Here is a 15,834-nt window from a genome sequence, read left to right as displayed (position 1 = left end):
CTTATCCTCCTTTAGCCATGTGAACACCTCCTGGAGCTCCACAGCCAGGTGCAGCCAGGCAGGCCCTGCTCCAGGAGCCCCGTACTCAGGCAGGCTGAGCGAGGTGCACCTCTCTGCTCTCTAGCATTTGCCCTCCTGGGACTTGGTCCAGCACTGAGCCACACTGCAACCAAGTGTGAGGATGGATACGCTGCCAGGAAGTGCTGGCTCAAAGAGGAACTCCAGCGGGGAGGAATACCAGGGAGGAGTTCAGCTCACTCACCTTCCCACTGTTACTGCTCAAAGATATGCACGAGTGCAGCGCAACACTTCTCTTCCCTGTGCTGTAACTGCCACTGTTCTATAAAGACCAGAGAACTTTGTTTAAAGCAAACAACTCAAAGATGAACTGAGCAACAGCAGTCCCTCTCCATCACAGGAATAACCACGTCTCCAGACAGCCCCTTTATTTCTCTTCCACTTATATCCCTATGGGAAATAATATCTCGGACACCAAAGCAAACGTCACGGTGGCATCCACGTGCCTGGGCTCACCCCACGAGATGCTCACATCTGCACTGCAGCACTTCTGAGCAAACATTGCCAGCCCTGCAGCAGCGGGCCAGGCTGCCCAGAGGGAGCAGTGCTTCCCACTCAGGTGGAGACAAAGCTGCTGAGGACGGAATTTATCACTAAGAAAACAGTAGAAAATAAACAAATGCACACCCTGAACGTCCATGAAACACCAAACAAACTTATCACAGAGAGAAAAATGAATACATCCCTTTAGAAGCAATTTTACTTTGTCACTGTCAGACAGTTTTAAAGTACATAGAATCAATCCTCCACGTAAATGTAAATTGACATACGCAGTTCACATTTGGACAATGCTCTCAGGAGGAATGTTGGATTTTTGGGTGGTTCTGTGTGGAGTCAGGAGTTCAACTTGAATATCCTTGTGGGTCTCTCCTCGAGCTTAGGATATTCTATGATTCAGTGTCTCATTAACAATGAATGTAGAGAAGACATACGCAGAAAGCATGCTAGCGTCATGCAGCACTTTGGTCACAGGAAAATAACCCCTTCCAGATCTACATCTCATGCCATTAGTGCATTTGCTTATTGCAAACAACACCGTGGTCAGTTTAAGTGCAATCACACCCCTCTCACTCAAGCAGCAAATCTCCATTGCTCCCATTTTGAACTCACCAGGCTGCTGCTGGATCTGGCAGCAACCTCCGCACGGCACAATCCTGAAGGTGCAGAATTTGCCATGTGTGTGCCACTGACCTTCATCCCGGGGCCTCTCGACCCCCGAGCAGCGGTGTCCTGCTAACAAAGGCAAAACCAACACTTCTCACAGCTCCAAAACCTTCTGACTGGCATTGCAGGGGCTTTCTGCGAACAACACAGAGAAAAGGAGGACACACTCTTCTGCCGGGTTCTCATACTGCTGCTCAGCTGGTAATTTATTGCGAAGCTCACACACAGTTGCTCTCAAGTAGTTGGCAAATGGGGTTTCTCAAGCATTACTATGAAGAATCATTTCCAACATGAAACCCAGCACTGCTGTGACATAAGTAAAGCTCAGCTGCTGGGGCACCCTGTGCACCTCCAGATGCAGACGAGCATGCATTAACACTTCAGTGTTAACAGTTGGGCTGCTGGGCTGCAAAACCAGACAGCTTTTCAGAGGAAAAAGAAAAGCTGCCTACTGTGCAAATCCACCAGGTGAGTTTTTACGCCTGCTTTCTCTTGCTGCCTTTTGGAGAACCAAAGGACATTTTTCCATTAATTGTGTTAATCAATTTGGAGAGGAGGTGGGTCAATCTAAGCAGAAATCAGAGCTTTTCTGTGATTTATGTACCATGAAGACCTGCAGGACTGGCGATTAACTGCCTATAATCACTTGATGCCCTATGCAGCCACGTGTTAAGGTAACACCCATACTCTGCCTTCTCTGTGTGGGCCCAACAGAGTTACTGAGCAGTACACTTCAAGTTTCATATCAATGAGCAGACTTCAATCGGGAGGATGCCTTTTTCTTCATCAGATTCTAATTCCAATTTGAAGTCCATCACTGAAGGGGGTGAGAGGAACTCATGTGTTGGATACCTTTCTGTGAAAGAGTGACGCAGCATCACTGGTTTATGGTGAGCACATCAAGAGAGGAAACAGCCTTGGCTATTCAGTTGCCACCATATACCTCGAGGAACATCTTGAGGTCTTATCACAAAGAAGCTTTCTTCCAGAAATGGTTGGTGGCTTTACAACTCTTTGCTCGGAAGGGAAAAGTAATTGCCACTATTAGAGTTGCCTGACCTTTTGGAATAAGTTCATCTTGTTTGTTTCTTAAGGTGGAACTCCAACACAAAAGCTTTAACTTAGCCCTTCTGTACCCACGTACAAGCATTTGCTTTTTATGTCCCTTTACAAGAAACACTTGCTTCCTCCTGCGCTTTACTGCTTCAGTGGCAGCCAAGTTCCAAGGTAAATTGCATTTGAATAGGAGTAATTGCTACAGATAAACTTGCTGATCAGATCCCCAGAGGTGAGCAGGAGCAGTGCCTTGGACGCTGGCAGTTTTACAACTGCTGCACAGCGAGGAAATACTTTCCAGTCTTTGATGTTCAAATGCAGACCTCGCTCCACACAGAGCTGCTCCAGGCAGTGAGGCTGTATGCATGCAGGTATGCTTTCCCTCCTAGTGCTTTTCCCTTGAACTCAGACATCCCCATACTCATTCACAAAAGCATAATCACAAAAAACAACAGGGCAAGTTACAGGCTACTCCAGCAAGCAATACATAAACAAGACAGCGTGTTGGCTAGGCTCCTGTGCTGAGCCCTACACACCATTTCCAAACGCCATTTACTCTGACACAGAGAGCAGAGACTTTTCTGGAGGTAGCACTGTCACTTTAGAGTAAACTACCGGAGACGCCGGGACCATATCCACCTACTGTATCAGCTGTGGGCAGCTGATGAGACCTCAAACTGTAACAAGGCCCTTGTCTTAGGCAGCTTTAGAGATGACAGCAGATGCAGCCCATCAGATAATCCCTGAATCACCGTGCGAGGCGTGCGCCGTGCAGTGTTCATAACCTCTTCTCAGTAGGTCGCCAGTAAAGCTCATTACAGGAAGCTGGCTCTGTCCTTCAGCAATGTGACAGGTGATTCTCGAGGAAAGAAACTGTTCTCACTTCCTGTAGGACTGGCTGCCTGCAGGAAAATAAAGAGAGAGAGCTTGTCGGCTGAAAGCAGGATTTATTAGAGGGCAAGAGGGGAGCTCTACAGTGACACAACCACCACAAAGGCACCTTAACCACTTAAAAAATGCAGAGAGTGTTTATGGCAACAACTTGTCAGAGAACACAGAAAGAATGCCCGGAGCAGCAGTAAGCCACCAGTGCCCACTCACATCCTCATTCCTTTGCTAGATTTTTGTCCACTCCAGGTCCACCACGCCTTGGTACACTGCACACATCCCTTCTCTTTCCCCTGCCCTTAAGAGCTGCTTGGAACAGAAGCAGAGTAAGGCACAAGGTAGGTTAAATCATTCAGCCACGTGTACACAGAGCACATAAAGTGCAACTGAAAAATTCCAGATTTGGAGACCTGCTCTGTGATCTAGCCACTGTTACCCCTGCACCAGCTAGGAAGAGGAGTCAGCAGAAAGCTCCAGCACGGCTGGTGGGGTTTGGAAGAGCTCCATTTTGCTGCAAGGTGCAGCTCTGGCACTCTGCTAACAGCAGGCTCCACCTCAGGCAGGATCCTGGCCCCAGGGCTGGAGCTGCACTGAGTACCTGTGCTTCCTCTGCATTCCTCAGCCATTCCACACACCTTTCATGCTCCAGTCCAGTTAGTTCATCTAGGTTCGTGTAAAAGCAACTTATTTCCAGTAAATACACCTACAATAAATATTAAAAGTGAACTAAAACTGTGTCTCTAAAGTAAGCGATCACATCAAGTGAGTGTAGTCAGAAACTCACATTTTTCTCACTGTACCCAAGCTAGACAAACTTGTACTTCTGCAGAAATACAAAGAAATCCACGAAGACTGTATTCCAGAGACACGTTATATATGTGGAATCAACAGAGAAATCAAAAGGATGTAGAAACTAACACAACTTTGAAATCAGCTGCATTATACACTGTGGCCCTGGGGAAGGAACTTACTCCACACCCCTGTGAGAGCAACAGTAAGAGCAACATACACATACCACATCTTTCACAGGACACAAGCATCCAGAAGTGAAAAGCTCTACAAAGAAACTAGAATGAGGATTCAGGCAAGTTTCAGTGTGCACACCTATACTGTGCCTTTCTCTTATTCAGTAAAGTCTCTCCTTTTTAACAGCCTAACAACTTTGGAAATGAAATGAAACATGAACCAAAACAGACAGCTGACCACTAGCTCCACATGCAGTCAGTACCTCTATCACAGGAAACGGAGAGCATTGATGTCGGGGTAAAACGCAGGGCATACACAGCAAATGTAAAGCTGAAAGAGCTGGCAGTATTACCTAAGCACAGGACTATTCAAGCAAGTACTCAACACATCAAAACAACTCTTAGCCACCGGGGACTTTCCCTTCCATTGCCCCACCGGTACTCTCTGAAAGAAACATGCCCTCCCTGAGTAAAACAGCAGAGAGTGAGCAGCACAGAAGACACAGGAAGTTTTTCCTTCTCTCTGCTGATTTACCACGTTATTTCAGTTCCCTGTGTTTCATTTTCCTTACGTGTAACGAGAAGTTAACGATAAGCACGTATCTCATACTTCTTGCTTAAAGGTAACAGTTTGGGCTAAGAGTGGAGCTGGTGATACCTTGTGATCATCACTGAATTTCTCAGGATATGTTTGGAATAGGAACATACAGCACGTTGCTCCTTCCAGTTTTAATGCAGCTGGCCCCAGGGGAATCCTATTTGCACTCCAGAGAAAAGGCTTATATTTGTCACTCAAGAATGCATCGCTCCCCTTCCCCCTCCCCAAAACCCACAGCTTATGTTGCATGAGTATCTCAGACCAGCATCTCTACTTCACTGGGCTGACGCCGGCAGGCCTGAAGCATGCTTCCTTCTCTCCCCTCCAACCTCAGGTCACCGCCCACCTCTTTTCTGAGCCCACTGCAATCTTGTGCTGCTTCCACTTCTTCAGGAAACGACTCATCCAGATGGTTCTGAAATGCGAGTCTGCAGCAGAAGGATGACTGCCACAAGCAGCACGCCATGCCTGGCTGCCTGCTAACATCTGGTCTGCATTCAGTGGCAGTGCAGACACACCCAGGGACCCAAATTCAAAAACGTTAAGACAAGTTATACAGCAGAGTGAACAAGTGTCTAAAGAAAAGGAGACAGGAATGACATCCAGAGAATGTCTAATACGAGACTAGAAGTTTCCCCCCGCACTCTGGAGAATTTGGGCCACTTTTCTCCACCCAGAGTCAGGAAAAAGCGTGTCTCTGTTCACATGACAGTCTGGAAATAGGAGCAGTGTTCAGCAGGATATAATTTCATGGTTGTGCATCCTGCAGATGACAAGTACAATGTCATATACTCCTGGCACACTCACAGCACACGACTTCATTCCTGGAGAGCTCCTGCGGAGCTCCCTCCTTTCCCACCCCAAGTGCTGACAAGCAGAACGGTGACTTTTTCCACTTACTCTGTCTGCTCCTTGTGGACGATCCTGAGGAGCTGGGACGGCTCATTTGTTGGGGTCCAGACTGAGAGAACTGGGGGGCAATGGTTGGGATCTTTCCCTTTCTGGGGCTGGCAGTGTGCATTTCAGGAGTGCGAGGGATCTTAGGTTTGCTGGTAAAGGCTGACGAAAGCTCGCTGTAGGATTAGGAAAAGGGTTAGCAATGCATAGAGAGAAACATGCACAGTAAGCCTGCAACCAAGTGAAACCAGGTGACTGCATGCCAGCCCACCCCAAATACAGGGAGACAGAAGTGGGAAGGAACATGGCACTGCAGGTACTACCCCAGGGCACGCACCCACCACCTTTCCCCAAAACCCACATCTCCTCTATTCAAAGCCAGTTCTTTAGACAACAGGATTGAACAGGTTCTGGTAAGTCCCTCACAAACAAGTAACAGATGTTCAGTTTGTTTGGTCCAGATTGCTTTCTATCATCTTTGTCTTACTCAGACTCATTCAGAGGTGCAAAACGCATATAGGGGTGCTACAGCACAGGAATGCATCCTTGTAGGCCACAACATCTGCAGACACAGAGCCTTGCTGGCTCCCAGCTGTGACAAGATTCATAGAAATCAAGCCTCAAGTCCTTGTGAAAAGCACAAAAAAAGCTGCAGTGGCATCTATAACAAATTCCCTGAGCACACAGGTACCTGGCTCATGCTGAGAACACTGCTGTGATTCCATATTCTGCACATGCTGCAAGAATACCAGTCTTGAGGATTTAGTCCATAATTGCATGAGGACGCTCTGTCCTTTCCTGCCCTTAGCATAAGTATGTTTTTTCTGGTATACAAAAAGTGAAGGCTACCAGGAAATATAAGTCCGTAACATGATTTTGAATCTATATTCATGTTGGTTCTGTAAGGCAATTTTCTCTTAAAGGGAGAAAAGATTAAACTGAAATAACAGCTTCATGAAGAAGCACATTGTACTAAAAGGAAATAAAAGCAGAGTCGAAGTAGGAGATCCATAAAAGTGCCATCGAAAGGAAGGTGATTAAAATTTTATTTGGAAAGTCGCTGTGTTATTAGCTCCATCAAAAGAACCCTTTGTGAGCATCAGAGAGAGTGATTAGAGGATTTTCAAGACATTTAATCTCTCCCCCCCTCCCGGGAATGCTGCTGAGTCAATGATTAGCCATTCCACTCCCTGCTTCACCTTGCAGGGAGATCTGGCAGCCAGTGCTTCTTTTATATTTGAGGCAGCATTGACTGTCTGTATTTTAAATTTGTACATGCTAACTATTAGGGACAGAGACACACTGACTTGTTTCCTCAGAGCCATCTCTGCAGCCATCCACCTTCCACTGAGTATGACAGGCATTAAACTTGCACCATTTCAAAAGAGGAGGTGGCAGGTGGCAGCAGGCAGCAAAACCAGCAAAGCCAAAACCCAAAGATGGGCTAGATTCACTCCGAGCTGTGAATTGCACCTTTAAATGCCTCTCTCCACCAAATAGTTCATCGTTATTGCTTGATTGCAGTTTCATCCACTCAGGCTCAAGAGCTGGGTTTCAGTACTCTCGGCTATCTTGGATATGTGGAGCAACATATGCTAACACTGATGAAAAAGCAAGACCCAACAGCAGTATTTGAGCCATAAATAAGATCTGTCATTATTTGGAAATAACTTTACTGAAGAGAAGGAATACAAAATGGTAATGCATGATGGCTCGTGTATTTGCAAACTGTCTGGAAAGGATTATATGAAATAACTTGCTAGCAAACACTGTAAAGGTCAAAAAATAATCTGCTGGTATTCTGATAGGATGCAAAGCAGACCTCAAGTTTCCCTGTGCCCAGGTGTCACTGAACTATTTCACCTTCTACTACATCAATACACAGACAAAGACAAACAAAAACAGGTACAATGCCATTAAAAACCACACAACCCATCTGGCATCCTTTAGGACTCGGCAACATGAAGAAAGAAGCAGCAAAACCTGCTGTAGGGTAATGATCCGTAATATTTGGTGAATTAGTCACTAATGACAAGGTGTGGCAATCCAAGAGCAAGTGCTCTAACAAAAAAATAAAGCAGAAACCTAAATTTGCAGTGACAAGTATGAAAATTGTTTGTATGGAAACATGGAAATGGTGGTCTGCCCAAAAGAGCACAAAAGGCTGACACTGAGATCCAAATAACAAGCCAAGAGGGGTGACAAGACTTGACATACAAACATGAGTTACAACTGTTCTTTCCATGAGAAACATACACAGACTTTTGGCCAACTTTACTATAAGAAAGAGGAGACTGAAGCAGACAGTCCAGAGCATTAAGCAATGAGACTGGTCATAGTCACGATAAAGAATTAGGGATTTTTTAAGCAAGCCTCCATCATAAACTCAAGACTACTCACAGGTTTGTGCTTTATTAGCTAAGAAGCACAGCACTTACATGATTTTCTTACATGATTAAAAGGCAGCAGAGAACAGCAGTGCAGAAACAGCTGCCAGCCTGGGCTGCACCAGTTACAGCCATTTGTTCCTACAGAGACACAAGGTCTGTGACAGACATGCCACTAGTGGGGCATCTCAGTCTGATCTATGGCAAATTAACTGCAGAGAGAACTGCAGAGTTTCAATTCCCAACCTATACTGCTCAAAGAAGAGGAGAAATACTAGCAGTGACCTCAGCATCCCCACAAGTTAGTCTTCCTTTTCTCATACATAACTTTGCTGGATTGTCTCAGTATTTCTCTAGTAGGAAGGAGGCAGCTCTGGCAGTAGACATATGACCAAAGCAAAGATTACTTAATTTACTTTGTTTTGCAAGCATGTGAAAGTATGCTTCCAAGGAGGAAAGAAAGAAAGGAAGAACAAGAAGGCAGGTCTAGCTATTGCAACACCAACATATCAACTAAAGACCCCAAACACAGAAAACCCTACGTTCTGCTCTGACTGTATGGCTGCGTTCCCATATCCGTAACCTGAGGCTGCTTTTGTAAATACAAATTACTGTATGCATGGTGAGGAAGCATGAGATAAAGAGGTATCTCCTTCTGCAGTACTGTACCTGCTCAGTTAGAAATAGGTTACTGAGATTTAGATGCACTTCTATTCAGAAATATTCAAGATTATTGAGGACATCTCTTTTTAACAATGGATAATGACTGCAGGGAAGCAAAGCCTCTCACTGAGGTAGAGGGCAAAATACTCCCTGTTTATCATCTCTTGCAAGCTGAAGCCTGAGAAATAACCTCCCACTATCAGCCTAAGGACAAAGCAAGCAATTTGGTCACAACATTCTCATGGTCTGTCTCTATTTGTAGCGAGTGCTTAGCTACTGTTAAGACAGGCAACACTGAAGTAAAACCAACAACGCTGGGATAGTATGCCTTCCAAGCACTTCAGCTGCTCGACAGCAGTAATTTGTTGACAGTAACTATTTCTCAGATCTCACCATGGAAGTAGCACAATTGGAACATATTTATATACATATATAAGCAACTGTACAACAGAAAGAAACAAAGCTCTAAGCAAATAATCCAGTTCTCAGGGGTGCTGGAGTTTTTAACTGACACGGGTAACTAAGCCCTTCTGAAACATGTGACCCATAAAGAGTCAGTAAAAACTTAAACGCATCTCCACCCATTCTGTGTTTTACTTTTGGAATGTATTTGCTTTTAACATTTCTATACCCTCACTGTTTAAAACTTGGCCCAATCAAATTAGCTTTAGGAAAAAGCCGTTAATGTCTGAAGGACACATGCAGGTCCAGAAAAACTTTGCTGAATCGTGGTCCAATTCCTAATGAATTCCTAGTTCTCATCCAGCATATAACGTCACCATCCTCCATATGACAAAAGCTTCAGAGAGGGCTCAATGTATGAACAGGAGATGGAGAGCACGATCTTTCTTCTTTTAAGAAAAATTGTTTCAAGACAAAGTTGAAACTCTCTACTGCAAGAGCCTGTAATATTGACTTCCCTGTTCTTCCCACATAGGAAATAAACCATCAGGGACTCTGGCTAGCAGTGCTAGCAACTCAGCATGTTTAAACACAACATATCCACTTAAATACTTCATTTCTCCTCTTTACATTAATTCCTGCCCTCTTCCCATAGCTGCACCTCTTTCTTTACTATTTCAATGATATTTCATGGGGTACAGTAGAGTCAACTAAGGAAGCAATCAGGAAGTTTTGCTTGCAGAAAACTAGGCTGTGCATACATGTGATGTTCATTAGTAACATCTTGCTTGAGGCTTCTCCCATTCTGGACCAGATGCTTAGAAACTGAACGGCTGCCTCTGGCACTGCTAAGGGTATTTTGTTTGGCGAGCACTACCACAGCTGTCTCAGACCAGACTACATCATACATCAAATGACTTCACAGATTGTCTTCACAGCAGCATGGAATTAGCTGGTAAATCCCCTCGGACTCCACTCGCACTCTTAGATACTCATCTGGATAAATCATACCTATGAGATTGCCCATGTACTTTGTCTTGGGTGAAGTCAGCAGATCGGGAAGACAAGACATCACCAGCTTCGATGCTTCGGCCCATCCTATGGCCTGATGAGAATATTGTAGATGGCTTCATTTCAATTGCTATTTTAAAAGGAAACACAATTCAGAGTGGAATTCTTAACAGTTTACTAGGGATACAATCAAGTAGCTGTGTGAAAGAAAGGCTGAGACAAAAGCAGGCTACTGAGTTACTGTGGCAAAGTGCTCTCCAGCTCATCAGCTGAGCCAAGCTAACTGCATGTGTGCATACTTCTAGCCCTTGGCAATTGCAAAAGTCAAACACGCTTGGATCATTTTCCAAGCAGCTCTGTTTTGCATTTGTGATGGGCGAGGAGCATGCAGACCACCAGTTAACATATATCAGCTAATATATGATACCTTATTAAAGCCACAGGAATGCAACCACCCGCATTTGTCTGTCCATATCCACAGCAACAGGCAGCCACAGCAGGCAAAAAAAGAAAGTGTTTTAAACACCTCTGTTAGAATTGAGGTCTATTATGTTTGCTCAATAAACCTCACATCTGTACTCTTGCCTCTCAACAAGAGTATCGAGACGTGCAAGTCCAATATGAGGGCAGGAAAATCCCTAGCTCCATTCCTCAGCATTCCTCCCATGCCTGGGACAGATTGCCCTCCTGTTTGTTTGCTCACATGCTGATAGGGATACAGCCCAGGCCTCTTTCAGACAAGCACTTGGCTGCCCAGTGCGTGTTCTGTCTGGGATTCACCGTAAGCGTAATGAGATGACCAAGGTTCATCTTTAGTCCACAAGTTTTCTGCTGGTAGGAGGCAAAAAAAAAGAAAAAAAAGAAAAAAAAAAAGAAACTGATAACATGGGAAGGTGGTCCTAGAACCAGAAAAAATGAGAAAGCAACACAAGAACAGGTGACTAGATCCAGGTGCAGAGGACCTGGAAAACAGAAGAGGATCTTGACGCTAAGCTTTGCTTTCTTGAGACATGATCTTCTTGATATCAACCGAGCACTTTTATTTTGTTCTTTTCACTCTTGGTCTCTTATTATTCATTTCATGACTTCAACAGATGAAACTTAGAAAACCAAAGCATTTGTGTGATGCTGAAAAGCATATTCTGAAGTAAGCAGCTTCCTGATACTCTAGAGCTCAGTACGTTGCTATTTTACAGCAAGGACATTTGACTGGACATTGTGAGAGCCCCTATAAGCAGTAAAACTATTTTTACATCCTTCTGTTATACACTGATTTCTGCTATATTTTAGAAGAGAAAGGACAGAAGAGCTTTGAAGAGTAAGATTTTGTTTTTTTCCAGAATTATGGCCTCAAGGGCTTGGATTCTACTGTTTTGAACTGAAATCTGTTCAATCTAAGACTTACAAAAAACACTGCCTTTTGGAAAACAGGGAACATCCAAAGACCCAGTACAATTACAGCTATACAGAACCGAATTCCTGACACAACTGTCTCTGACATACACAAAACTAAATAACCTCTTTATAGGCATAATGAATATAAAATTGCAATATGCTATATATTCTGACCTCCAAGATTCTTCTACAAGAGAGTATGATCTAGTTATCTTACTGGTGTTCATCTGCACATAATTTTGACTGAAAACAGCGACCAAACTTTTTCAGAGGATACATAAAAAAACTTGAGAAAATACGAGGACACTGAAGTTGGCAGCATTTTCTCCAGCAGGAAAACATTCAATCAATTCCCTCCTTCAAAAATTACCATTTGCTTTGCTGACTTGCTCAGATTCCCTGTTTAAGCCTCCTCACAAATCTCTACAAGCAATCTACCAGACAGCATCAGCAGCACAGATAAAGTGACAGAGGTCAGTGAATGCATTTCACTGGCAAGATATTATCAAGATGTGGTTCAGAAAGCATTCTGCTCCTGGTGGCTGCATAATGCCTTGGAAATAGCATCCAAAGGAGAGTTGTATCTACATCATGCTTTAAAATAGCAAATAGCAGCATATTTTATACCTGCCTTGCTTCACTTCCTTTACAAAGCATATGTACAACTCAGTTTCTTTTCCTTTTATAAGGGGAAGCTGTCAAACCAGCACGCTGCTGGCCAGCTGACCTCCCTGTAGAGCATGCTACTGCATAAAGCAAGGCTCAAGGACAGCAGCTCTCACTCCTGCACAGCAGCAAGGACCCAAGTGCCCAGCTCAAACAGGAGCTTCATCTGCTTCTATTGTGGCCCTTCAGCATGCTATATTTATCAGCTCTAGGCATTATGCAAATGGATTCCTGTCTGCAAGACCTTGGTTACTTTTCTCAGAATCCTTTTCATTTCCTCTAGGAAATATAAAAAACAAGAAGAGAGAGAAAAAAGCTATGTTATTTCTTGACTGCTTCAAAGCATATTTTTCAGCAAAGCAAAGGCAGGCTTTTGTCTGAACTTATTGGTAATTCTGTACTAGATGTGCTGCAACATCCTTTATCTAAGTTTGCAGAACATTTTGCCTTAAAACTCTAATTGGAAACTATAGCAAATCCCTGCAAACAGGTTGAAACTGTCACATCAGAAGCTGCATGATGCTGTGGATATCAGATCAGAAGTATTTCATAAGTCTGTAACCTCTTAAACTCCATCACATGCTTCTGAGCTCTCAGGTCCCGCTGAACGCGCACTCATTTCAGTATAAATTGCAAGGACAGAATCTTTAGCAGCATCACCCACAATGCAGCTACACAGCACAGGGCTTCCCATCCTCCACAAGCTTTTATGGTTGCAGTTGCAAAATGAAGTAGATAACTGCAGCTGCCTTGACTTTTATGCAGAGGTTTGGCCAATGGAGCCCGCAGGTGCCAGCACACAGTAATTCATTTAGATCTGAACAAGGGTATATTTGATTGAGTAAGTGGCTTTGCCTGCTGGCAACTGCACTGTATCTGGGCTGTGGCTCTTTCCCTAGGCAGAGGACATCATGGAGTGAAAGAAAACCCACTTAGCATGTCGGAAGCCCTGGGTATGATCCCTGACTCTTCCTCAGGAAGGGAGATGGAGCGAGGCAAGGGAGATCGTTAGTGTCTGCTGAGCACACATCACCTTCTGCAGCTGTTCATTCAGCTGGAGCTGAATGTGGTCCCAAGGTCACGCAAGCTGCCCCAGGGTCTACAAACAGAGGGCATGCTCCAAGAACTACACTGAAAACAATAATTAAAAAATCTAACAGCACACATTGGGCCCCAAGTGCCTGCCCCAGTCAAGACAGACAGCAACAACTAGTAATGCCATTACAGAATATGCTTACATGACAAAGAAGTGCAGAGGTCAGCAAGGCTGGAGCTGCTCCCGGCACAGGCAGGAGAACCACTCAGCAGAGACTGGGGTTTTTCATCCCTATCATGACAAGAAATTGTATCGTTTTCTGGCCTAGGAGGAGAAAGGAGAAGGCAAGGTGATGAATGTCTGCAGTTGCCTGCGTGTAAATTCTAATTTCTTCAAATTGCCTGTAATAGAAGAAATTAAAATGTGTATTTTTCAAATTGCAAACTAGTGCCAAGGCTATATTTTAACAGCATGACTGTAGCTTCCCCAGACCAGCTGATGTTGGACGTATTTGGAAGGAACATTTTTTCCTACAGCAATAAAGAGTCTTGGCAATAAAGAGCCAAGGAAAGGAAACTGTACCTCCTTACAGACCGAAGACCCAAAATACCAGCAGGACACTTGAACTAAAATACTACAGCAGTGGGCCTGTGAGGTCTCCAGTTCTCACCTTTTTTATGTATTTAAGTTTTGCTCCTGAATATGGTGAGGATTTCACTTTATAGAGAGCAATATACAATGCTCATTTAAAGGAGGTAGGAAGTAGAACTGTAGATTTCCCAGTTAGGTGGATCAATGAGAAACCTAAGCAGCCGAAGATGAGAAAATGAACAAGATTGTTTGTTAATAAGCAACAAAACCCAGGAGAAGCAAGAAGGGTGTGAAAACCGTGAAAAGAAACAGGCAGATGCAGAGAGTTTCCCAGTCCAATAGCAGCTTAAGGTAATTAGGCTACATTTCTAGTTAGAAAGGGAGCATTCCAAGGAGGCAGTTAATGACTTCACAGCTAAACTAGTTTCTAAGGAAACAGCTAGCAGAATATTAAGTAGCTCGGTCCCCTTCCAGTGATCTCAGCTGGAAAACGTCCAGGTTTTGCAGAGGAGGGAAAGGAAAAAAGCAGCCTTGCATTATTTCCTGGCTCCCCATAAAGCAAGAGCTTGTCTATACAGGGATCCCATGACAATTCATCTGAGGTAACCAGAGATTTGCCTGTGCAGGGAAGTCAGAGAAAAAACAGCATGGAGTATCAGCTCCATGTGCAGCTCTTCTGCACTGACTCTGTGTGAATACTCCTATTCAGCACCAGAAACCCCTCCTCTTCTTTACTGAGGTATGAACTAATAACTCAGGGATGCATTATAGTACCTACATCAACTGCTTTCATGCCGTTTTAAAGATGCAACATCAAGTCTCACACATTTTTCTGCAGTCAAACACTTCAGGTAATTCAGATTAATTGTTCCAGATTGCTAAGTAAATACGCCACACAAGAGAGTAGAAGTCTTGACATTTTTCATACCATTTCATCTACGGGAACATGAGCCACCTAAACCATTTAAAATATGAAATACATCCACTTTAGATATTGCTTTCAGATTATGACAGATAAGATTTCATTACTTGTATTGTCTTGCTCTCTTGCAAGGCATCCTATTAGAGTATTCCTCATTCTAGTGAGTCAATTCTTATAAGAATTAGAAAGGCATAAAGCCACCAAAGCGAACCCTTTTCTGTTGCAAAATCTAGTTCAAGTGTGCTCGTTTACTGTCATTTTCTCACACACAGATGTGTAGAAAGGTGGTTTTATTTTGCATCTAGCAGTGACCTGATGCTGCCTTACAAAGGCATGGGGTGAGGAGGTTCATGTTTTGACACAACACAGCACCAGTGTCACTTGGGTAATCCCTGGTTTCTGTTAAGCAAACACATTATAGATGGTGTGAAAAAGAGGCATTTGATCACTTATAGAGATCATCCTGGTACATAAATTGTAATGCACTACACTGCACCAGGAAATAATAACTACTTATTTCCCCTGATTTGATATGTTTTTTCCCTTTGGAAAGTCACTTCATTTTCATGTGCTTATTTTCCTCTCTTCTAAGCAGGAACGTAATGCTCAAGACACTCCAGTAGTAATTTGTATTTACTCTTGAAAAATATTTTCCAATACTTTCTAAATATACTAAGTGTTCAGTAGGGCTACCTTAACAGCTGGTACCACAGAATCAGTCCAGGTCTTCTAGTCCACTATGGGAAAAATATCATGCAGGGGAAGTGGGGACCTTGAACACAGACCCCACAGTGATGTGGCACTGTGTATTTAATCATGCATTAACCAGTTTAGACTTCAGCTGCTTTGCACAACTTCAGAAAAAAAGATTATCTAATCTCTATGCTACTAATAGAAGTTTGTATAAATTGGATGGTGTTTTCTTTACACACACACACACAGTCTCTCAATATACAAGAACAGGGAGAGGGCTTGCAAAAGCTGTGGACATTAAGATGGTGAAAAAGTTGATGACTGCGAGAAATGACGCAAACTCCAAATCAGCATCCAGGTTCCACTGGGCAGAAGTAGGTTCCATACTCAAGTAGAGGTCATTCTTTCCAGGCTAGCAGTCA

The 15,834-nt window shown here is 43.8% G+C and overlaps 1 protein-coding gene across 2 annotated transcripts in view; it reads right to left on the bottom strand.

Annotated features, from left to right (window-relative positions):
* Positions 1 to 95: 95 nt before the first annotated feature.
* Positions 96 to 15,834, bottom strand: part of ARMC9 (armadillo repeat containing 9) — a 57,162-nt gene continuing 41,423 nt past the window's right edge. Inside the window, exons 22-25 of one of the 2 annotated variants that reach the window (XM_065748421.1) lie at positions 13,409 to 13,530; positions 10,110 to 10,239; positions 5,650 to 5,822; positions 96 to 3,200 (exon numbers count right to left, since the gene is read on the bottom strand). In XM_065748421.1, the coding sequence (XP_065604493.1) occupies positions 3,178 to 3,200; positions 5,650 to 5,822; positions 10,110 to 10,239; positions 13,409 to 13,530 (448 nt within the window). In that variant the 3' untranslated portion in view covers positions 96 to 3,177. The remainder of the gene's footprint in view (positions 3,201 to 5,649; positions 5,823 to 10,109; positions 10,240 to 13,408; positions 13,531 to 15,834) is intronic. The other variant, XM_065748422.1, reaches the window with a different exon arrangement.

Source organism: Cyrtonyx montezumae, unplaced genomic scaffold, assembly GCF_038088225.1.
Source record: "Cyrtonyx montezumae isolate F1298 unplaced genomic scaffold, pur_monq_1.0 scaffold_5, whole genome shotgun sequence".
In the NCBI taxonomy this organism is placed as follows: domain Eukaryota; kingdom Metazoa; phylum Chordata; class Aves; order Galliformes; family Odontophoridae; genus Cyrtonyx; species Cyrtonyx montezumae.
Note: the sequence above shows the minus strand (reverse complement) of the source record. Positions and strands in the feature narration are given on the sequence as shown.